General features: G+C 39.5%; 1 protein-coding gene across 4 annotated transcripts in view; it reads right to left on the bottom strand.

Annotated features, from left to right (window-relative positions):
- The window catches only part of ADAMTS12 (ADAM metallopeptidase with thrombospondin type 1 motif 12), a 171,468-nt gene that overhangs the window by 40,124 nt on the left and 106,261 nt on the right, over window positions 1-25,083 (bottom strand). For all 4 annotated transcript variants that reach the window (XM_013181607.3, XM_048051242.2, XM_048051245.2 and 1 more), the window contains 5 exons: window positions 22,085-22,177; window positions 21,732-21,877; window positions 20,759-20,928; window positions 12,646-12,779; window positions 3,946-4,066 (listed from right to left, as the gene is read on the bottom strand). In XM_013181607.3, the coding sequence (XP_013037061.3) occupies window positions 3,946-4,066; window positions 12,646-12,779; window positions 20,759-20,928; window positions 21,732-21,877; window positions 22,085-22,177 (664 nt within the window). The remainder of the gene's footprint in view (window positions 1-3,945; window positions 4,067-12,645; window positions 12,780-20,758; window positions 20,929-21,731; window positions 21,878-22,084; window positions 22,178-25,083) is intronic.

Consider the following 25,083-nt stretch of genomic DNA (forward strand, 5'->3'; position numbering starts at 1 on the left):
AGAACCTCACCCTATTTCTCAATGAATGTTATCTGCTTCTGAAAGCAAAGCTAATCAGGAGTGAGCTTTTGACTTTATCATTCAACATAATAATTTTTTTTTGTTTAAAAATGAGGTGGATGGTGTTTATATAATTGCTCCTGGTTATATGATTCCATCTGATAACGATCTAGTAATCTGAGATTCAATAACAGTTAAAATGTCAGCTGTCTAACCTACATGCTGTATTCATTAAATCCTGGAGCATCTAAGCTCTAGGTGCTATCATAACACCTGTGAAATGGCAACTTTCAGATGCTATTAATCTTTCCCTTTTTAATAAAAAAGCTATATGCTCCTAATCACAGATGAGAGCACAGTATGAATAAATTCATGCAAACCTTGTAGGCACAGCTCTACTAGGACCAAAGAGCTTGCTTCTCTTTTCCCATTGCTGTGAGACAGAAATAATTTCTGTGGTTAGCAATGTATTGTACATCAGATTATAATCTAGCTATTTCTCCTTATCACACCAGCTCTCATCCTGCTCTCCAGTTTGTCATATCTGTGACTTTCTCACTTTAAAATGTGAGTTCCTGATGCATAATTTTCCTCTGAGACAGTTTCTAGGCAATATCACAAGCATATTACATGGAAAACAGCACAGACTCCCCATGGCTTATCAGGTTTGTACAGTTACATACAGCCTTCTCATGGAACAGAGGGAGCACTGCAGTGTACGATGGCCATGGGAAAAAAAAAATGTAGTTCACAGACAGTTCCCTAAGTGACGATCCAGAAGACCTTACAATCTCTTGGATCCATATTTGCATGGCTATGTCCACACTCTGTCTCAGGAACACACCAGACCTCCATCTGCACTTGGATAGCAAGGGACAATGGTAAGTGTTGATTCAGTTCCAACCAGGTTGGTCACAAGGTGACAAGCCCAGGATAAACCTTCAGGTTAAGGCAAATACAGCCACAGTTCCTTGTTTGCACATCACTTTCTTAAATCATTTTCTTAAAATTCAGCCCTTCACAGGAGTGACATGCACCATATTTTGCCTTCTAACTGGCAGAATAAGACCTCTCAACCTCTATTGTATGATCCCATATTTCTGGATTTTCAGAAATTTAAATGTATTGTCCCCTTCCTATTGAAAAACCAAAAATAAATTTCACACAAGAAGAGTGAAGACAGGATAATTCCCTGTCCTTTGCCTCACCCTCAAAATCTTCCGCCTTTTTGTTACCCATTTACTCCACGCTTCACTTGCCAAAGTCCTAAACCTATATCCCTTGCACGTCAGTCTTTCTTTTACCTCAATCCTTTTCCTCATTCAGAAGTGCCATTTATTTTCCTTCCAAAGAGTTTGCATGCCCTGTAAATGGTCTGCTGTATGGAACAACAGCCCTCTGCAGCCACCACAACAATGTGAGTAACAGGGACATCTCATCCCCCCCAGTACTCTACGGTAAAAAAGCAGACTTCTACATTATTCACAGGATAACTTGTAACTTCTTTGCCTGCCTAACCCTAGATCCTGCTTATGGTGCAATCTTTTGGCCCTATTAGTTCAGCTGAAGCAACATAAATGGTTTTGCAAAGGAACTTGCTGAAAACCTAGTGTGGACTACATACTGGCTAGCATTAGTGCCAACAGTTAAGACCATTTGTGCAAATCAGACCTCTTGATTTGTTTTCCAACACAAAACTCTACTGGAGCCCATTACACTGATAAAACTGTCACTCCTACAGCTGTGTCAGGAATTCCTGGACAACTTTCTGTATTTTGCATCCAAAGGAAAGGCATTTGAAAGAAACTCTGAATAAAAACACAGGTTTTAAAACTTTTTTTTTTTTTCCTGAACACGAGCGGGTAAGACTTCAGGTAAAACCTACCCTGAAGTGAAAGGCTGAAGTATTTAAAGCTCTTTTCTAGTGTATCATTTGTCTATTATCATTTGCAACCTAGTTGACTTGCAGAGACATTATACTCTGCTACAGTACCAGAACCAAGAAAGACCCTGCTGGGCCTATGTTCTGAAGAAAGCTTTAGATCAGAATATATTAGCTTTGCTTTTGTAATTCTCATTAAACATTCAAAAAAACTCATTTTCCTTCCCTGCTGATGGCACCAAGTATCCTGCACTCTGGGCCAGTTTCATTAGCTATACTGAATTTATGACCCTGAAGTCTTTATGTTTACATAAACTGTTTAGTAGCCACTGTGTCATAAATCTGTGTTATGTGACAGAACATCACAGTACCTGCAAGTCAGAGACAAAAAGAAGCCAGATGTTGTGAACAAAACGCATTTTCCTTTTCTCAGTTTCATGCCTGTTAACATCAGTAAGACAGTAAGATCCATACATTGCGTTAAAAGCCAAAGAGCCCACCAACCTTTTCCTTTCCTGACCTTTTTCCTTATTTTTTCTGCCATGGAGTTGACTTCTCTACAAGGGAAAGAATCTACAGAAGCTATCTTTTTTTTCTATTTTTTTTAAAGAATCTAAAGTAATTAAATAATTTTACTTAACATTCAATATTCCTCAGTGGTATCTGTTAGTGAGGTTAATTGAATCTTGAGGAAAGGAAAAACTAAATGAAGATATGAGACAAGATGAATTTGAATAAAATTAGAGGCAGCTATCCTTCCATGCATAGCAGTACCAGACCATTTCAGAAAAGCTGTTTCTTGAAAACAAACTTCTGATCATCTGCAGCCTTGCAAAACTTGCACACAAAGGCAGAGTGAATTATAGAGTTGCAGTAGGAAAAGATCAAAGGCTGGAGGATTACTGCAGTATCGGAGGAAAGGGAGCTCTAGATTTTCCTTTGTAAGCCTCACATACGTATACCACCTGCGTGGTTGTAGGCATCATCACAGTTCATCTACAGGACACAGAGTGTGGGGGGTGGGAGGAAAGGAATATATCCAAAATATCCACAGTGAAGAAAAAAAAATGAAATATTAAAAGGGCTTTTCCCACAAACTTCGTAAAACCTTAGCAAACCATTTCTAAATTATTAACTCAGATTTTATTTGTGCAAGTCAGATTATGTAAATGAAAAAAAAAAAGCCCGCCAAAGACACGCCTCACTGCCCTTTCTCTCTCCCCACCAGCATGGTACCAGTCACTGCTCTTGAGACTTTTAATCTTGGCAGCAGGATCTTTCCTCAGCCACAGACCTTGCTCTAAGCACGCTCTCCAGCACCCTGTCTCACCCCTCCTGTCCTGGTTTCCCATTCAATGCTGTTCATCCCAGCCGTCTCTTCCACATCCAGCTCATCATCACACTTCTCTCTCGGTTTTAGTTCCCCTTCTCTCTTCTAGACTTTTTGGCTCCAGTTCATCCCACACAAGGCAACTAAAGGCCTGAATGTCTCACTGGCATTGGTGAAGAAGGGCTTGTTCCATCAAATGCTGATTCAGACCTCCATAACCCTGCCGGGAGTCTTTCTCGCCTTCCAGCACAGAGGCGTCCCACAGAAGCCTTTATATAAACCAGATGCAAAGTTCTGCATGCGGAAGAGGTTGTACATGGCCACGAGAGTCAATGTTATCACATTCAAGATACTTAGAAATAAACTCTCAAAGCACTCAGTGCAGCATTTTCTTGGTGCTTTACTCTGTCTACAGATTCAGTCCAGATTTTCCAAGGGCATTAATTACATTCATTTTGTAAATGCACTTACTATTTGGGGTTTTATCGGTGTAACTTGAATAGGACTTGTTAGTCTCTGACATAATTTTTATTAGATGAGGTGAACTTAAAAGGTACGGACCACTGATCTTTTCTGGCACAAGCATGATTCACTGTGAAATATCCATTTGCTATTTCCTATGCAGATTGATCACTCAGTTTACAATGAAAAGCATTTCTTTTTTTCTTTTTTTTTTTTTAATGCAGAAAACAACTTCATCAATGGAAGAGTTTAAGAAAAGAACCCATTTTACCAAATCCTTCGCTTTGATTAAATGTCATCTTCACTGTACGACAAGCAGAGCCGTCTCCCAGGCAAACTCCACACTGGTCTTCAGTTGCATTGGAATTTATCTCATAATCACAGCCGACAGCCTGGAAGAAAAAACTGTCTCAGAATAAATATGGTCTCCACAATGAATCTTCAGCATACTCTGTCGTCTTCTAAGACAGGGGGAGAATCAATTTCATGGCAGAGTATATATTCTACATAAAGAAACTAATAATAAAGATCATTGCATCTAGGTAAAACTCCTGTGGATTAATATGATGCTAAAAAGAACAAAAAAAAAAAAAACACTACCCTGCCATGAAACAAACAGTGGTAACTAGATTCATATACATGAGATGGAAATGTGCCACCCAAATGGCCTCAGCAACTAGGATTGCCCCAAACATTTAGGATTTGTGTCTGCTTTTTTATGCTGTAGACACAACCATGGATTCCCAGGACTACAATGCAGTAACGGAACCAAAGATAGGTTCACCAGTACCACAGAGAAAACCCAATATTATACCCACAGACCAATGCAAACATTTTCTATCTCTGGTCTGTTTTCTCAACAGATGTAAAACAAAAGCTGTGCGCAGGAACAGAAGCTTTGAACCTATATTAATGCTGGTGTGGTGCAGGGGGTTATTGCTGGAGATTCACTTCCTGAACATGCTGAACTTATAAAACTGCACCCATCCAAAGATACAAAGCAACTCAAGACATGACAGACCACTTTCCGATTGCCATGTCAGCTTTTTGTGGCAGTCCCAATGCAGAACAGTTTCTGCAGATAACTCCCTGGCAAAGTGAAACTCTTCAGCAGGCCTGAAGTTTTATACCCATGATGCTTGCTTCTCCAGTTTGCCCACATAAGGCAATGTGTCAGAGAGAAAGTTGTGGTAAAGACCAGTATTTCAGTTCATGCTTGGTAGGGGGTCAAAGCAAGAGAGAAAAATTATCGATTTTGAGTCAAGGCAAATCTTTCTTTCCAATGCCAAAAAATTTGTGCACTAATTCCTCTAAACTTGAACAAAATCTTCTTTTATTTTTGGGATGGCTTTTTTTTTTCTTGGCTCTCTTTAAGAACTAGCAAGGTTTTTGAAGTTGAACTGTTTTAATATTTAAAATGTGGTATGAAAATGATTTTACGTTTCTTGAATTTTATATCCATTTTCTTGAGTAGAAGTAGCACATGCCCTCACCAGAAAAGTGAAAGTGTAATATGTCTGGGTTAGGCACAGCTGAAGAGTTTGCTCCCTGCTCATATATAAAGTCAAAAAACCTTTCATCATCTGAGTCAGCTTGGAGGTAAGGCAATGCAAAGGTTTGGATTTCCCTGGAACTGCTCTCTCCTGACATGAACAGAGCTCAGCTGCAGGAAGAAAATCATCCCCCAAACTTTGAAAGGCTTCATGCTAAGATAAAACTATAAAAATACACCAGGGAAAGGATCCTAAAATTTATTTAAGATGGCTTTAAACAGCCAGCTTCAGAAACTTTGCAAAAGTTATACTATAACACAAAAGCTAGATTGTAATGTATTGTTAAAATTCGCAGATTTATATTTTTTATAGTACTGCTTTCCAGACAAAGGGTGTACCGCATAATAGCACACTTGAGCTCCTAAAGCTCTTTAAATGGTATCTCCATTTCAACTGCTTTTGTCACAAGTCCATATTAATGAATTTTAAAAAACAGTTACAGTGCTTTGTACCAGAGCTAATCATCATTAATGAGGAGCAGGCTGTGGCTCTCCAACTAAAATAATCTCCATGTATTGTTCCATGTTTGCTATGCGTATCCCTACATGGTAGCTTCCTCTGTAGCACACCCTCATGCAGATAATGTGCATCAGGCAACGCACAGTCTTCAGTCATGAATAATAAATAGGACTTACTGCTTTTTTTGGCTTAATTTGAAGAACATTTCAACGAATTATTTTGTCTGCTTCCCTCCTCCTTGAATGTTTCATTTGGGGAATCATTTAACCTTTTAAAAAACTTTTTCTAAAAAATTCAGAATAGAATGTGTCAACTTTTCTGTCACTCCACATTCTCTGCTCCCTCCTTTCTATATTCTAGTTTCAGATTGAAATCACTTCCAAATTTTGACATGAATTAGTGCATAGTTTCAATCCCATAGGTGTTACATTTCTTGATTTGTTGAGTATTTACTAAATAAATAAAATTATATTTAACTTGGAGAGAATAGAGGTAATTCTGGGCAAATTGTTGTGCTGACCCAAGCCCTGAAGGACAGAGACCTGGCTGGTGCTTTGGGAGATGAAGACAGGGACATTTGCCTCACAGCTTATCCCTTCCTACACTCTCTGGCTGGTATATGGATAATGCTTGCACAGGAGCTTGAGGCACTCCTTTTCTCTGGTCTGTTGCAATCCCAGGCTCAGTCCCAATATGCTATCCATACCTCACAGACCCCAAATCAATTCTTACGAAGGGTTTTTTGTGGTTTTGTTTGTTTGTTTTTTGGCAGTGAAGCTCCATGATTCTGTGCCATCATCACAGCAAGGTAAACTTGCAGAATGCAGTCCGGTGTCCAATATTCAATAGCTATTAACAGCATCTAAGACATCTGGAGGCCTTCAACAGAAGACTGCCTCTGATTTAGATGAATAACCAACAGGCTGGTGGTAGTTAAAGTTTTTGTCTGCTGATTTTTCTTAAAATAAGCTTTCAGGTGTGGTACCTGCCAACTTCTCTGAGCCTCTTGATGTATGAAAATCCAGGCATCCCCTCTTTTGATTCTGATCCTATTTCAGCTTCAGTACCTCAGCTATTGTAATCTTCTGTAAGCTCTTGACAGGAAAGCCCATCTATTAGATTAATCTAAGTATAAAGGCTTCTTCATATTCTACTATCTTTCTGTCATTTTAAGAGCCAGAAACACCTGATCTTTTCCTCTGTGCATGAGTGATTTAATGAACAGCTAGAGAAGCTGCAAAGATAAAAGCATGAAAAGGCCCCATGTTAACAAAGGTGTTAAACCATGTCACTTACATTTTTACAGAGGTTTCACGAAACACTCATCTGTCACTTAATGACAGGACTTACCCAACACCTTTGAAACATTCTATGAAAAACAATGGCTGTGCCAAAAGGATCTGCAGCAGGCACTCCACTCTTATTTCACAGAAGGGAAAAGTTTTTTTAAAGGGGAAACTTTTTTCCTCACTGTTATTGTAATGTCTTTCGCAGACATATCTCAGCACCAAGGACCATGTTTACAAGCAGTACAGAATGTTACAGTGATAAGCACATGCTAAGAAGGTTCATGACCACAGTTTTGCCTCCAAGCATGTAGCTATTCATCCAAGGATGGATTTAATGAAGTATTCAGAGTACTCAGACACCACTGTGATAAGTGCAAGATGATTCTTCCTCTTGCCAAGTGCTGAGATCTAACTCCTCACCTATGAGCTAAGTATTCACTACAGTTTATATTTTGCACTTCCTAAGAATGTAAAGAAGTAGATTTGTAGCTCTTTTCTTAAAAAGATGCATTTTCTGGTGTATCTACCGTACTATCAGTACATTTGTTAATAGTCTACAAGCAGTTACCAAAGTCAGCATTATCAGGTTTATCATTAGACCACAGCAGTAACCAGCCTCCCTGGGGAGTCCAGCAAGTTGAAGTTTATTTTCTGTTCTATGCACACATTCACTATTAAACAGAATGTTGGGGATAAAGTGTTTTAGGCTGACATATATTTGTCATTGCAAGTTTGATTTTTTTAAATAGATTTTATCTTTTTTTTTAATATGCAAATGAAAAATCTAGAATTGGAACTCTAGCACTTCATGTTTTGCTACTAGACAATATTAGTGTTTTTGAGCTTCCCTTTTGAACCTGAAAAAAAAGAAGTCTTCAAGTTTTATCATTTTTGTCAAATAAGCATTTTCTATCATGTTCTTAAAAGGTTTCTGTTCAGCTTTATTTACTGTTCATTCTTGTTTGAGTGGTTACACCCAGATATAATTTATCTAATGTGAGCTGTCAATCAGGCATTCTGAAATGAACATCACTGAGCATATTTCCTTTGTGAGCACCAACATAGTATGAAAACCCCAGGCACTGAACAATGTAGTCCTGAACTACTATGCTGTCACTGGTGAAAGAGTCCAGCACCACAGTATGATCACTTTCCTGCCTTTGGGGTGCCAATTAGTGTCTCTGTATGGACTGTATGTACTCTGTATCAGCTCAGATCGTTCACACATTGCCATACATTTCCCTTATTAACACATCCATGGCATCAAAATATGACATCCTTGTGACACGAAGGGAATGAATCCCTTTGTCCCTTCCAAATATAACCACAGAGACTTCTATTTCGGTTTTCCCCTGACATTTGAAACAGCTTGTACCTGACCAGACATCACTTGACTTATCTATAAGCACAGCAGGGTGTGGTGCAGGGGTCCCCAAAAATGAGGCATCTGGATAGCTGTGTCACAATAAATAAAGCCTCCGCTTTACTCCCTAGCTACAGGGGTGCTGCTGGTGGTGAAATGACCTTAATATCTAGCAGCAGGTCATCATCTTACAAGGCCATTAATGACCATCACAAAGTGTACATTTTCATGCGTAAACAGCTCTAGCAGTCATTCATTATAAATACATTTAATTGAACTGTAATTTTCAGGCCAGGTTTTACCTTCTTGCTCCAGTGAATTGTACATTATTTTTGTTATTTGTTACATATATTTCTAGATGCTTCCTCCTCCCTTTTATTTCTTTTCCTCAATCTTCTATCTAGATATGCAGGAGCCATAATTTCTAAAGATGCCTTAAAAAGCATGCCTAAAATTTCTGCAAAATTGCCTGTTAAAGAGGATCTGTAGACTAAATACAGGGTATTAAAACAAGAAAAAAACAGCAACAATTACGCTCTGATTCTATTACACATATGCTCTTGTGCACCCTCTGCCTGTGAAACACGCTGTGCTAACACGAAACCCTTCTGTGCCATTGCATATGCATTGCAAATTGGCATCACTCCCTGCAGCCCTTTGTCATTGCCCCATTCACCAAGAGCCTTTTTGATGCACCTGAGACCAGCTTTATTACTGGTCCCACCACACAGTGTGGAGGCAGAAATAATGACTTGAATAGTCTGGCTATGCTACGAGGTAGGAGAAACAATTTAGTTCCTGCTGCTTGGTGACTAAAAGGAAAATAGCCAGAGATATTACCCTGTTGTCACTTCCAGAGGCAGAGACTTTTGTGCCAGACTGGCTGTGGGGAGCAGATACAAAAAGTCCTTGCTCTCACTAAAGGGTATGTCCTGGATGTACTGCCTGAATATCAAAGTTACGTGAATGCTATGTTATGCTTCTAAGCTCTTCCTTCCATCTGCCTCCCCCACAGGTCTACAAATAAAGAAATCATGATCTTGTCATGTTGGCCACAAGATTGCCTTGAACAGGGAAAGATGTGCCCCGATGTGCCTATTCCTCTTATAATCTGTCTAGATGTTTCTGAATCAATTTCCTGTTGGGCTAGCAGTGGGAAGAGGAGATTGAACCATAGTGAATGGTAGTAAAAGTACTACAAAAGCATTGAGATATGTAATCTGCTTTTTAGCAAGAGAAGAAAAAAAAAGAAAAACACAACACTTTCTTCCCTAGTACTATAGTTGTGTAATTCAATACTATGTTAATCTCTCAATATAACAACCACACATTACCACAGAGAACAGCTCACAGATTTGCATGACTGAAGGTCATTTAAACCTATTAAAATTCTGTGCAGGAGATGAATGCTTGTTACAAACAGCAGAGATGCCAGGTCCTCCGCTGTCGAAGTCTGCACACTCTCAGCGTGTTCACCAAGCTTTCACTTTTAGACCATGCCATGGCATATTTAACCAAACTCCTCAGTCTGGAGAACTCATGTATGTATCACTGCTCAGCAAACATACTATAGTGGCAGTATCTTCGCTTTATGACTCTGTGGGAGCAACCAAGTGCTCTAATAAGAATTAGAGTCTGCTTGTGATGTATAATTTAAAACATATGAAGATCGGTTATGTTCCTTAACAATATTCCAAATAAAGGGAAAGAGGCACCCAAAAGATGAGTGCAGAGAAATGTGGTTAAATAGCAAACTAGTCATGATATATCTTGACAATTTTAGGTAACATTACTAACAGATCTTGTTGCCTCCTTCCATTTCTAAGTTGGGCATCATTACAGGATTGGGTCCAAGAAGGAAGGCCAAGCTAGGTGAGAACAGAATAAAAGGGTTAAGGGGACTGCATCCCTCTTCCTCTTATTAGCACCAATTGGAAAGAAAACATGGTGGCAATTGCAGGCATGTAGCTTTGAGATTCCCCTTTGCAGTCCTATTTCCAGTGCAGAGTGATTTAATACCATTACACATTCAGGGAACTCCTCTTAGGTGTAAATGACAGAGCAGAGGGCCCAACTGTCTTATTTGCCAGGTTCTCAAGTGAGTTACCAGTTCTGGTTTGTTTCTGATCAAGAAGTTCTAAAGAAATACCATACCAGCATCTAACAGGAAAGCGTCCTTGTGCAGTGAGGCATAGGCAATGCTTCTGAAAAATGAGGCCCCACATATTGGGCAAATCACAAAGGCCAAAAGAGTCAGCACTGGTGTCTATGCTTACTTCCCCATGGATTTACCAGGACGGCTAGGAGACTGTTCAGTATACCTAAAGTAACTAAAATGAAGCACCTCAATCCATGTTAAGTCATCTAGGTAAGAACAAGTTATCTGTCTGTTCTGAGCAAAACCATGGCTATCTGAAAAATCAGGTTAAAATCAGCTGAATTTAGGAGATTAGATTCTTGACTGAATCTGAGTCTACCTATCTTCCCTCCAACCCCAGCAACTATGAAAACTCTGAGATTCATTGTTAAACAGGAATTACTCTGCAAACCAAATATGTGAGCAATATGGACAGACAGATCTAATGTACAACATCTCACCATTTTCAATTTTTTACTAAATTTCAGGTTGAAGTGTTATTTTAGGACTTAGAACAAACATGAAGTGCTTTTGTGAGATAAAGTAATGAAAACCAAAATATGGCGTTATTAGACACTGCTGTTAATGTTTGTGAACTCTTTTTCCACGTTATTAGCAACATGTTGCTATTGGAGTACAAGAATTATGTACCAGACTAATTATATTCAATGTATTTCTAGATTTACCATGATCTGCAGTGTATTTATTGTGTTTAACTAGCTGGACTAAAATATTAGTGAATTATGTTGAGAGGTACTTGAAAAAGCTTCTCCTCAGGTGTTATGCTGGGCACTTTTTTATATAAAGACACACTGTCTTTCAGATATATGAGATATTTGGGTTCACTTATTCATTGCTGGCTCTCATCTGTGACAGCTGCATGATTATATTGTTCACTTCATGATTGTGATTCCAATTAGACCTGTTTGTCAGAAGATCTGAAGTGGTAGTCAACATATGAAAGGCTGACAAAACCATATTTATGATAGTGTCAGTACTATGGAAGAAATGCTTTAGTTCTTGGGACTCAAAGCCTTTCTATTTATGTTGAAGTATATCTGGTATCTAGAAACTGCAATTAAAATTTTCCTTTCAACTCCAATCTGTCAATCATTCTACTGTTTCCAAAACAGGTATAAATTTGAATGGTCACAGGCAAAGTTAAATACAGAAAGCATATGGAAGCTAAAATTAGCCACAGTGATCCCAATCCATTTGGGCTGGAAATCAGAACATAAAAGCGTAACATCACAAAGACAGCCTTCTGGACTTAGCTTCTTTGGCCTCTTGTTAGTAAAGAGCTGATACAGTTTGCAACATTTACTACACTTTTCAATACAGTAGGGTTTGTTTCCAGCTGGCTTGAGCTGTTCATGAGCAGGTCAGTTCTTTCACCATCACAGTTAAAAGGCCCATCCTGGCTCTTAGTAAAGCCAAGTGGAATCTCTTCACTGTGAATTGGAGCAGGACCTCAATAACTCCCTTTCACAAATGCATGTTCTGCAAGGAGAACTTAGAACAAATCTTTTATTGCTGCTTTCTGAGGGACTGATGTTATGAGGTGTATTAACTACCAACATGCAAAATATGCGGAGAACCTTATATTTATTCTTCAATAAACAGAACATTATTGAGCCACATACCACGTGTTTGCCAGTTACCTCGTTGTACAACATTATTCAATCTACTGTTGTAAAGGGAAATAATTTTAATTATCTTTAAAAGCAAACGTCTGATCCTACTACAAGTCAATTTAGAACTGCTACATAGTGTGCAATACTAAACAGCATTTTCAAAATAAAACCACATAGCAGTGACACCAATTACAGCCCTAAAACTACTATTCATGAAAATGTTTCACCAGAAACAAACAGGCTATCTTTAACTGTTGTTTTAAAGCAACAGAAGAAGAAAAGAATAGTTCGAAGGTACCAAAAATAATTAGCTCTCAGGGTAATGGATTCATTAAAACTAATGGAAATGTCTCTCACGTCTACTGAGAGAAGTTGTTTTTATGAACTTATTTCTATGATCATTAAAAATGCAATAAAATGAAATGCATGCCGTGGTTCTTCAAAAAAAAAAAAAACCACAACCCACAAAAACATGAAGTATTTTCCCATAACTACATAAAATTGTAGAGAAAGAAACATGCAAACATACCCAATACCTTACACATGCCATTAATACAGATATCTCTGCTGTGCCTTCCTTCAAAGCAAGGAGTACCATCAGTGACTGCATCCAACATCTTCTCTGAAAAATGGCCATCTATTGGACGGCAGTGGAGCTCACAGGGGTTTGCTGAAATGAAAACAAAGATACTTTCACAGAAAACATTCCAGCAGGACATTGAAGTGCAATGCACTGAGAACGACAATATATCTTCACTGCACCACTCACTAGCTTTCTCTTATATTTACTGACAAGAAATAGCATAATTAGACTCGGTTACCAAAGCAATCATAGTAATGCTAACTAGCAAGTAGCAGAGGCCTGACAAACATGACTAGAGTAGGAAGAAGCTAGAGTCCTGTACCATCAGACCTCCCACACCTCCACCGCTTTCTGTTGCTGATATATTAACAGCCAGCTGGCTGAGTTGAGCAGTAACAAGGCCATCATTTGGGATGGAGAAAGGGACAGGAAACTGGCAAAAACAACAGTCATCAGTAAGGGGAAAAGAGGAATTTGGGAGTAAGATTGCCAAGGCTAGGCAACTGGTTTTTATCAGCTGATGACTGAGTGATTTGAGATAATTTATAACTCCTGATCGGTGCTGCCGTCCCCTCTCAGTGAGCAGTGAAATGATCACTTCTCATCTTCTGCCTGTCAGTCACATCACTGCTTAATTTCAGATACCTGCTGGCAGTTAATAAGTTATTTCAAACACTTGATTTTTTTCCTGGTTGGCAATTTATGAAATGGAGATAATACTGGTGGGTCTGACATATCCAGGCTTGTTATATATAGATGTGCAATTGAGAAGAGAAAAAATGCAGCAAAAGCAATCTGTGATTCTCTGTAAGGGCTCAGCCTTATACTAGTCCATACATGGAGTAAAAAGAGCCAAACAGGCACCTGCCCCACCTCATAGATGCTGGTCTTCGGGAGCCTGAAATTTTGAATCTCAGGTTTAGGAGCGTCAAAGGACACAAGTTTGATAAATAAGTTGTATGCACTGAAGATGAGCTTGAATTGAAACCATGGTCAAAGCCAAGGACATAATCTCTGCCCTCAGATCACTACCCTAGAAACCCTCCAGCACAGTCACAGAATCGTAGAATGGTTTGGGTTGGAAGGGACCTTAAAGGTCACCCAGATCCAACCACCCTGCCATGGGCAGGGACACCTCCCACCAGCCCAGGCTGCCCAAAGCCCCATCCAGCCTGGCCTTGAGCACTGCCAGGGATGGGGCAGCCACAAACTCTCTGGGCAGCCTGTGCCAGTGCCTCACCACACTCAGAGTGAAGAATTTCTTCCTAATATCTAAAATAAATCTCCCCTCTTTTAGTTTAAAGTCATTCCCCCTCATCCTATCACTCCACTCCCTGACAAAGAGTCCCTCCCCAGCTTTCCTGTAGGCCCCCAGACTGCTATCTGACTGAAAGAAAAAGCTATCCACTGTCACATCCAGGAGGGACAGCAGCAGCAGAACTGTCTTTTGCTCCTGGTCTGTTCCAAGACCCTGGTCTAGCTAAGTGCCACAGCAATTTGTTCATGCTCTGCAAGCCAAAATCCTTTGCTGAGCAAAGCAGTAGGCCTTAAAACTGCCAGTCAGCAGTTCAAGGCACCATATTGAGACATTTTACTAAAACCTCCCTGGGTGCTACAGAGGTGCCTCTGCTGAGTGACAGTTTCATCCTATGCCTGATAGCCAACAACTGCTCCCCTGGTCTCAGAGCAATGCAGGGTAACTATAAATCGATATCCTAGCTGATGAATTTCTGTTTCCCCTTCCTCCTTTGTTGACCTTGCTTGTGTCATACAAAGAGCTGTATTTAGAATTGGAAGAGTTTCTAGTAATGAGAGAAATTCAATTTTTTGCTAATGCAGAGAAACCAAATCATTTCCTTTAAAAGAGCTTATGCTTTTGAAGGGGGAAATTCACTTTCATTGCTCTGGTTTGTACAGCACTAACATATATACAGCACCATGCAGTGCACAGAAGTGACAGTAGCCTTTCTTAATAAAGAAAGGGCAATAGGGAGATTAGAGGCAGAGGGGACTGAGGTAATGAAACTGGTGGAAATCAAAGTGATAATCAGTCACATTCAAGAATATCAACAGAGATTGAACTATAAAAATCTCAGGCAAGAACATAAAGTTTGTAAACCTTATCAGTCCTCAGACCCTCTGTGAAAACTGTCAGCCATAACCTCTGTCAGCTGTTCTGATAACAGAAGTCCTGACAAGCAATACAATTTATTTTACTTTTACCTGGAGAAATTGGGTTTTGGCTAATTTGATTATGTTAGTGCTCTAAAGTTTGCTTCACCTTATTTACCTTCTCACCACACCATTTTTTTAAACACTAATCACAGTATTCATATAGTAAGGAGAACAGAAGAATCCCAGCAAGCCCGTGACCTGTTCAAAATGCACCCTGACTGATCCAGACTTTGCTTAAAGCCATTTCAGCTTTTACACTGCTCATAATGAAATATGTAGAGTAGTAGCTTGGTATCTGTATCTCTTCCCTAGCTGTATGTTGACATAACAAGCAAGACGGTATCCAATTTCATTTCAGAAATCAATGAACAAGAAAAAAACAGGCAGTGCTGACTTCTGACATATTCCTGTCACGACGATGGTCTAACTATATAACTCAGAAAGAGTTTGTAGGGAAAGATAATCTTCCTCACTAAGCCAAATGAAAAAGTAAAAATAAATAACAAGCAAACTTTCAGACTTGCAAAGCCTCATGACTCAAAGAAGAGCCTTGTAGGCCTGAAAGCTTTCCTGTTTTTCCTAATTGTAGTAACTCATCTAAAAATAGATCCTATCTGTACGACAAATGCTTTTCTTCCTGTCAGTTTTCTACTGCGACCCACTGGAAATGAGAGATTATTGTTCCTTCCCCACAGACTCACTCCTATCCAATATTTTATACTCCTGTCCTCATTCTTAAAGCTATTTTCTTATTTCATCTGCATGGAAGGCTGATTAGGGCCCTGCTGAGGAAATTATCCAAACACTATATTAGCCACTCATTTGCTGAAATTATTTACTTATCTATCATTATTTTATTTTTTTTTTACAGCTGAGCCCAGAGATCTGATGAAGTATCAGGGCTCCATTATTCTAGGGCTGTAAATAAACAGCATGAGAATCAGTCACTGTCTTCCAAATGTCTAACATTTTAAACGTGAGACAGATACAGGTGTAGAAAGGTCTTACCTCCTATTTTCAGATAGAGAACTGACACACAAGGAAAATACTTTGCCTCATATGATGGAGGAACTCAAAAGCAAAGACTGGCACTGAATTCACATTTTCTAAATCTTATTTTAGTCCTCAAAAAACTAAAAAGAATAAACAGAGTTCAATGCAAGCATTAGGGTTGCTCAAAAAGAACTCTTTAAAACAGCTGGTTTAGTTTCCATTACTTCAGTAAATTTAGTTAACTCATGATGATACTTTAACAAAAAGGCTGTCATCTTAGTAATTTTTAAGCCAAAATACACAGAAATTCTTGCAATCCAGCATACACATGGAATACTACATCCAACCTGTAAACATTCAGTAATGATTAGATTTCTGCCTGAAATTCCTCCACACCAAAGTAGGATCAAAGCCACTTAGATTGCTCATGCCCAGATTGTGTTGTAATATAAAATGATAATATTAATTCCTCTAACCTTCTACGTAACCAGCAATAAAGAACTCTTAATGTGTAATCTGAAGTGCTCTTGTATTATTTTGGCTGTTACTGCTTCTCCTACCTTTCACAGACATGAAGAACTGCAGGAGCCTGATCTCCCTTGACTCTCTTTGTACTGTCTCTCCCCCGTCTTGAGTTGAGGGGCTCAGAAGCTGCAGCATGAAGTTCAATGGCATAAAACTTGATGCTGAAACTTTTCACTTGATGGTTAAAGCAGAAGAGCTACATTCACAACGAGCTAATAAGACCATGGGGTCCTGCTTTTCAAAGTCAGCTAACAAGGGCACAAAACTGCTTGAGGCTTTGTAGCTTCCAGACCTGAGCACAACACTGCATGGAGCCATGCAGACTTGCTAGCCTGTACCTCTGCTAGCTCAGGGATATGTATGCAATGCACCTTTAGAAACAATCTTCAAGCACTTTGCATTTAAATCACTCAATCTTCTCTTTTCTAGAGAAGCACTTGCCGTTTTCTAGCCTTTACTTTAAACTATTATTTTTAAATTGCTTGTCTTTCACATTGCTCTTCTGTGAACCTCCTCCAGATTGTCTGTATCCTTCTGGCATTGCATTGGCCCTAGTTGAACATGTGTGCTTTTTTTTCCTGCATATATCAGAACAGAATTCAGATTCACCAACTGTAAACAAAACAACGTGAAGATAACCAGGAAAGAACATGTTCCCTGCTCTGAGCAGAAATACAAAATTCAAACGTTTCCCTTACAGCTGACTTCCATGAGTTTGAATGCAGGAAGGGTCCTACTTAACCTGACTGAGATGGATGTGATTAATCTGTCTGCCAGCATACGATAAGGTTTCAATAATTTTTTCCCCACTTCTCAAGGAATAAAAGAGGTGGGCCTCTACTCTTGAAATCCTTGCCAATGTCAGAACTGGATAAGGAAATCCAAAACAAAGAAAATTAGAACAGACAATTGCCAAGCAGACAAAACAGGTAAAAAGAAACTAAGGTGAAACTACCTTATCACACTAAAAAAACTTGGAACTGCAAAAGAAAATCTAATTCCAAAACAATGGCAGCAGATGCATTATCTTGCACTGTTAGCTGAAACCTTGTGACTATATCAGTACAGATCTTACTTGACACACAGATATATTTTGGAAGAATACGAAATTTCCCACTCTTTAGCTACATAACCCCTATGCCAGTGAATTAGATGATCCCGGCACTCACTGAGAAAACAATGGTGTTTATATGATTATTTTAATCACTTTAATGTAAGACTCGTGATGACTATGTGGACTTTAAGTCCTAGGAAGCTATCAGGTTCAGATAAATGTAATTTGTCAAAAGGTATATATATATATACACCTATATAAAGGTGTATATATATATATATACATATATACATATATATATATATATATATAAAAATAGATGTGGGCTCAGCCTGATGACAACAGAAGTAATTTAGCACCGAAGTCTGACTAAAGTGTCAATGCAGGGGCCAGAATTATGAGAACAATTCAGTAAATACCCTGGTCAGAGCCACCATATGCTTTAACCACTCTTGAACCTGCAAGTTCCCTTCATGTTGACATTCCCATTGATATTCAGGTGCTCTAGCAAGAGCACATAGGTTTCTGTGCTCCAGGGCAACTCTACAACAGGACTGTGCAAGTCCCCAAAGGAGGCTCAAACTCATCTAAAACAGGGAGGGAAAAATCTCGAAGTATTTAGAACCTTAACCACAGTTGGCGTAGGAAACAGCAAGGTATTATCCACTTCTTTCCTTCCCAGTTGCTTGTTAAAGCTACTTGTTGCATCTCACTATTCACAAGAGAATCTTCATGAAGGTACAATTTACACAGTGGGAAAGAACACTTAAACAGTGTTTAATTAAGTGACAATTATAACTTGGTTAAGGAAACTATGTAAATAAAGATGGGAGAGATGGTCATCAAGGTTTCTTTCACCATTTTTTCAGAAGGATGAAGGAATGCAGAAATTAACAGCATCTAGAAAATTTCTGTCTCAGGGTTTCATCTCAACTAAATGTTTTCACACAAAAATTGTTACATCTGTCACGGTTTGGTAAAGCTTCAGAACACTTTCTTTTCCCCTTATATCACGTGTGCAGGGTGAGGGAATTGAAAATGCCTGATAATAAAACATAAGCCAAAACCTTCTTGGCAGCAAGCTTCAAGTAGGAACAGAGTGCTCCAAAAATTCTTGAAAATGGGATGGCATTAGTTAGGGGGAAAAGTAAGGGAAGATGGTATAGACCGAGAAAGGTTGGCTGACTTATGGCAGACATGGTGATTCAGCCTCCAGAGCCCTGAAGCGTCAGCTGTCTTTGTGGGGGTTTACAAGAGACTGTTGGTTTGCTTTTGTTCAAAGTCTCGTTTTGTTTTGGACAAACACAGGAAAGGCTCAAACTGCTCCATCTCAGACGGAGAACTGACTGATGAACCTACTTGAAGTTATTTTGCCTAGAACACCGTTAGAAAACACTGAAAGGTGAAAGAAAATTAAAATTTGAGATGACTGGAAAACTGCCAGATGTACTGCAGTGCAATAGCTGGACATGGCTGAACAAAACTGGAAGCACTGAGCCCACAATAGCCACCTACCCCCATAAAAATACAAAATGATGTTAGATGAAGGATCAGCACAGGATTTGGCCAACTCTCTGTGTAAATGCACATACCCTGAAAACTGACCTGAGGAAGCCAAGATTCCTGTAAGATAGAGTTTAGCAGCAAGAAAACACTTGATGTTAATAGAACATAAGAATAAACTTGCAAACGTTATTTTTAATTTATATTTAATTTTTATTTTATATTTATTTCGTGGACCCCACAGATCATGAGGGAGAAATGCAGATCTACACTGAAATTCTGGCTGCTGAGAAAACAATAGACAAAAATAGACAAAAAATCTTGTAAGCCACAGAAGAAATATTTGCTTGATATTTGAAGGATTTGGCAAAAGGTCACCAAAATCGAGGATGTTTCAAATAGAATAGGATAGCATAGTTCAGTTGGAAGGAACTTACAAAGATCATGGAGTCCAACTGCCTGACCTTTTCAGGGCTAACCAAAAGTAAAAGCACGTTAATGAGGGCATTGTCCAAATGCATCTTCAACATTGACAGACATGGGGCATCAACCACCTCGCTAGAAAGACTGTTCCAGTGGTTGGCCACCAGCATGGTAAAGAAATTGCTCTTAATGTCCAGCCTGAACCTCCCCTGGTTCAGCTTTGTGCTGTTCCCACATGTACTGTCACTGGTTCCCAGGGAGTAGAGACCTGCACCTTCCTTTCCATTTCCCCTGCTCACGAAGTTGCAGGGAGCAATGAGGTTGCCTCTGAGCCTCCTTTCCTTCAAAGTAGACAACCCAAGCATCCTCAGCCTCTTCTCATACGACAAGCCTTCCAGCCCTAATATCAGCTTTCTTGCCCTCCTCTTGCCCTTTGTCCAGTAGGATGCTTTGAGGAATGCTAAGGTCTTACTAAAATCCAGAAAAATTATGTCTGCTGCCTTCCCTTCATCCACCGAGTGGGTGACCTTATCATAGAAGGAGATCAAATTACTGAGGCAGGACTTTCCCTTCACGAACCCACGTTGATGAAGCCTGATAATTGCTTTGTTCTTTAACTGACTTTCAGTAGTGTCCAGGACAATCTTCTCCATAGCTCTTCCAGGGATTGAGGTTAAACTAACAGGTCAATAGTTTCCTGGGTCATCTTTCATGCCCTTTTTGTAGAAAGGTATAGTATTGTCTAGCTTCCAGCCATCAGGGACCTCTGCAGACTCCCACAACCTTTGGTAAATTGTTGAGAGAGGTCCAGCTGTAACATCCCCTAACTCTTTCAGCACCCTGGGGAGAAATTCCGTCAGGCTCCATAGACTTATGAATATTTTGCTGATATAGCTGTTCACTTACAATTTTGGTGACCACAGATGGGAAGTTACTGCTCCTAGTCATGGTTCTCCAGCTCTGAGGACCAGGCAGCCTAAGATTTGTCATTACTGTTAAAAACTGAGGCAAAAAATAAGGCATTAAATGTGCCTTTTCCTCCTCCTTACTTTTTAGGTCACTATCTGCTCCACCTATCAGTCCATTGTTTTCCCTAGACCTCCTCTTGCTGCTGACATACTTGAAAAAGCCTTTTTTTGTTGTCTGACACCACAGTGATCAGTGTCAACTCAAGCTGGGCTTTGGCTTTTCTTGTTCTCTCCCTGCACTTGCAAAATGTAGCTCTCTCATCTCCTTGTGAAGCCTCATATCTTTTCTTTTTCTGCCCTAGTACCAGAAGGAGTTCCCTGTTCAGCCAGGCCATTCTTCTGCCCACTTGCTTGACTTGTGGCACAGTGGGATTGCCTACTCTTGGGAATTTATTCAAGACATTAAAAAATTCAGAGCTTCATACCTGTGTTATAAACTGGCACCCAGTGGTAGAATTCATTTTGGTAGGGAACTGTGTCAAATTCAGTACACTGCATCTGACGAAAGGTGGGCAAGCCTTTTCGACAGGGGCTAATATTACACATGCGATAGCGTTTCCTTTCTCCAGTGCAGTAGTCTCCTCCAAACTGTGGTCTAGAAAAGAAGCATTGAGATTGGGATGTGATATTCTGGGTGAAAAGTAGTTTCAAACACGCAATTACTTTCAGGTTCCAACGGGATAACAAGGTGAATCCAAATCCTTTACAGAGTAGTCATACTGTTCACATGTTCAACTACCCAAACATACCATATGAAGTATAGGAATCTAGAGGCACTTTGTATCTTGTTACAAGCACAAAGAAGTGCTTGGTAAACTGCTTGGCTGAACTTATGTCAAATTACCTTATCAAACGAACTCCCCAAAACTCCTTATTTTCCAGAATAATTGACAGTTTTTCCAAAAAAGCCAAGAGATTTCAACTGTTAGGGACCCTCTTAGTGATTTTTCAAATTGAGATGTAGTGTCCTCATAAATTCAAGTACGTATTAGAAAACTCTGCCCTTCATGTTCTGTACCCATCAGCTCATGTATATGAAGCTCAAACAAAACTGATGACTAAAATAAAACATGAAAGGCAAGTCCTTGATTTCCCTCAGGAACAGAATGCTACCTATTGCTCCTCTCCTGTGTATGAAGATGTTTATTTATGTATGACAGTATTATTAAAACAACATTTCTAACATTTACACAAGGCTTGCATGCAAAATAACAGGATTTTTTTTTTCATTTTGAATAGAAATAAACACAATGGAAGGTAAGGATTAAAGTATAAGACAATGACTTTAAAAGGTGAGGTTTTACCCGTTGGTAAAATAGCATCACACAAAGTGTCTCCAACATCATAAGTACCTTGAAGATCTTGAATAAGCATCAAAAGATTGTGCACTCAACTTACTCTGGGTTATCGCATGGTCTCTCTGCACTCTGAACTCCTGCCCCACAGGTCCTTGTGCAATGGGACCAGGATGACCAAACACCCCATCCACCATGGACTGCTTCTGGAGTCTTGCCTACTGTAATGCACTCACCAGAGAAGCACCACTGTCGAGAGAACAAACAGGACAAACAGGTTAAGATTAATAAAACAGAAAAATGTTACATGAATTGTTATTTCAGTCCCTGAAGGTTGACAACTTAGTGGATATTGAAACAGAGATGTCACAGGACACTCTTCTTTTACACTAAACATAGCAGAGCTATTCATGGTTTTTCTGCTTCCGTTTTGCAGACACCACAGCTCACGGTCACCTTGTTTTCTCCACATCGAGTTCCATCTGCAGCAGCATCCAGTTTGGAGCGACAGGAGCCTTTCACTGAGCACCAGAGTGTTTGGCAAAGGTTCTGGAAAAGAAAGAAAACTACAGCAGTCTGAAACAGAGCTGAAGAACTCCAATGGCCAAGAGTTTCAAAATATTTCTCACAGTTTTGTACATCAATTTAGAAAGCCTTAAAAGGGCTGTATTTCCAGAGACATGTTCAAAGTTTTCCACAAGTTAGGACCCACCAAAGGTCCAAATTCAGGTACTACTCAAGGAGGGACTACATGACAAATACAAAACAGTCAGTACTTTCTACCAAGTTAACTAACCAAACTATATTTGTGAGTTTAAATATTCCCCTCATAGGCTGCTCACCTCCTAGCTACACACAGGAAAAATGGTTTTACAAAGTTTGGCCAGTATTGTTTACGTTGAAAGTGAACAGTCTGCATTATTTTCGTTTAAAGAGTACTAATGAATACAGTATTCAATTTTGTATTGCTGTTTGCCTGAAAACATACAATGAAATAAAAGGTGACAGAAACCACACAGGTAAATGAAAACAATGTCACATCTCCAAGTACAACAGCCAGGTTAACATTCATTAGCTCCCAAAATTGGAGGAGGAGAAAGAGATCAAAACACAGGTCTCTTAAAACATCAGCCAATCAGACAATGATGGAATGATCTAAAAGAAGAAGTCCAAGCTATCTATCTGAGAAAAAAAGCCTAGTAGGCTGGGAAGAGCAAGGGCTCTGGTTGGTGCATACTGGCAGATTAACAAACTCAGAAACAGGTGCCAGTTCAATGCAGTTCCCTGTCACTAAAGCACAGAATTTCAGCTGCTGCTCTGCATGCAGGGGTCAGCTCTCTACACAAGGGACAGAAACTCCTGAGAGTCAAAGATAGCATGTCAAGAATCGTTACAGCCACCTTACAACAATTGCTCTTCACTCAAGCAGAACTATTTTCTATACAGAAAGGAGAGACATCAAGGGCAATTCCCCCTTGACAGAGGTGGTTAATACATCTCATGCAGACCTGACACAGTTCACATACAAATCAGCTTCTCTTCTGGTTCACGTACAGAAGCCCTGCATGCTTAGGAAATCCTAAGTCTGTGGAAGACCATTTCCAAGTTGGAGAAACCAGGGGTGTCAGAGACTGTGCAGTCCCAACTGGAACAGCAGAAGCAAAAGCCCAGGAGCTCTGGGCCAAGTCTTGGCAGAGGGTGTTGAACTGCAGAGTTCAGTACTGGGAAAGGGAACAAACCTGGCAGCGTTCACCTGTGAAACCAGGACAGCTCTGTGTCATCACATAGGAGAACCAACAAGAACTATCCCACTACCAGCTTCCACTGGGATTCTCAAAGTAAAAAATATGCTGAGCTTGGGAGCCAACACTGAAATTGGACACTTGGGAAAATGCAGCCCCAATGAGCTAGCAGCAACGTTTGGCTGAATTTGAAATCAAAAACTTGGCTGCTGGTTTCTGAGCTGCTTCTACTTAAAATAGCTAAGCTTAGGCATGGTCTGTTTTGATAGAGATGGCTGTTATTTATGTTCTGCATTGTATGTTCACCAGGAAAGAAATTTGATAATACAAAATGTTTCTAAGTACTCTACATGTCCAGTTGGAAATACATTGTCTGGGATATTGCATCTCTGCTCATGTAGCTGCTTTTGGCCGATATTTACGAGCCAGAGATTGTTTTGCAGTTCCCTATTTATAGTTCAAGAGTAGCATTACTGTGCAACTCTTTGTGGAACCATCACTGTCAGCATGTAAAGAAAGAGCTAACCAAATGTTCTGGCTGATGAATTTTCCATGTACCAGAGCTTTTCTCCATCTCTAAAAATACTGGAGCACTGTTTACTTTGTACTTTTGGAAGTACATGAAGAACAGTCAGAAATTCGTGACTGTAATATGGACTCACTGCAAGGCAAGTGATTTTATAATCAGCAACATGGTGTGTACACTTTCCACTCTATCTGTGAGATGAGAGTCTGTGCCTTGATGCTAAGCTCCTGCAGTCTGTCCTATAGAAAGCTGGGGATCGATCCACTTACTACTTGGAAAACTCCTCCCCCTAATCTGTATTTTGCTTTTATTTTCACATTACAGTGACAACATTTATGTACTTCACAGGATACTAGAGGACTTCTGTAAGTGTAATCACTGAACCTTTGGGCATCTTCAGCTATATACTGATATATACTAAATACTATATACTATATACTAAATCCCTAAAAAAGAATCTGTGGATTGAATTCAGACAGACATTAAAAGTTACACAACAAACGTAGCTTGGTCAGTGAATGTTAAGTAAATAGTGGAAAGGTAAATAATAGTCTGACCTCTTAGATGAAATGCCATGCAAACTATACTAATTCACAATTAATTTTCTTGCCAGTGCAGCTACCTGCAAAACACAGTCCTTGCACTAAAAAGCAAAATAAGATGATATCAATTAATTTTCTGACATATATCTAGCTGTAAAATTGGTTCATCAAGAGATGCTGAACGTAAAGGCCCACAGGTTCAAACCCAAGGAGACACAGAATGAACCAGCACTGCAAAATTACACTTTAATTTTCTATCTGTACTGTCGGACAAATTACACTAGCTAAGGAAACTGGAACAGCAAATGAAAGCAATTTTTCAATACCTGCTTCAAATTCAGTAGTTGCAGTTCAACACTGGTAATCATGTTATCTATTAAGGCTAAGGGAGATTAATCAGAAGTAATCCCTCTAATAGGAGAGTAAATGAGGATACACATAATTATCTAAATGGAATAAACAATCAAGATCAGCAGTCCCCAATCCAGAGTTGTGCACAATACCTTGCCTAGTGAAGACACTACTGCCACAGCCCTGCTTAACACGCAGAGGAAGATGTTATGCTGCCAGTAAAGTTTAATGAATATTGTTACCCAAAACTCAGCAAAACCTAGTGATCCCTTAGCTAGATTAGCACTTCAAACC

The sequence above is a fragment of the Anser cygnoides genome, chromosome Z (assembly GCF_040182565.1).
Source record: "Anser cygnoides isolate HZ-2024a breed goose chromosome Z, Taihu_goose_T2T_genome, whole genome shotgun sequence".
Classification (NCBI taxonomy): domain Eukaryota; kingdom Metazoa; phylum Chordata; class Aves; order Anseriformes; family Anatidae; genus Anser; species Anser cygnoides.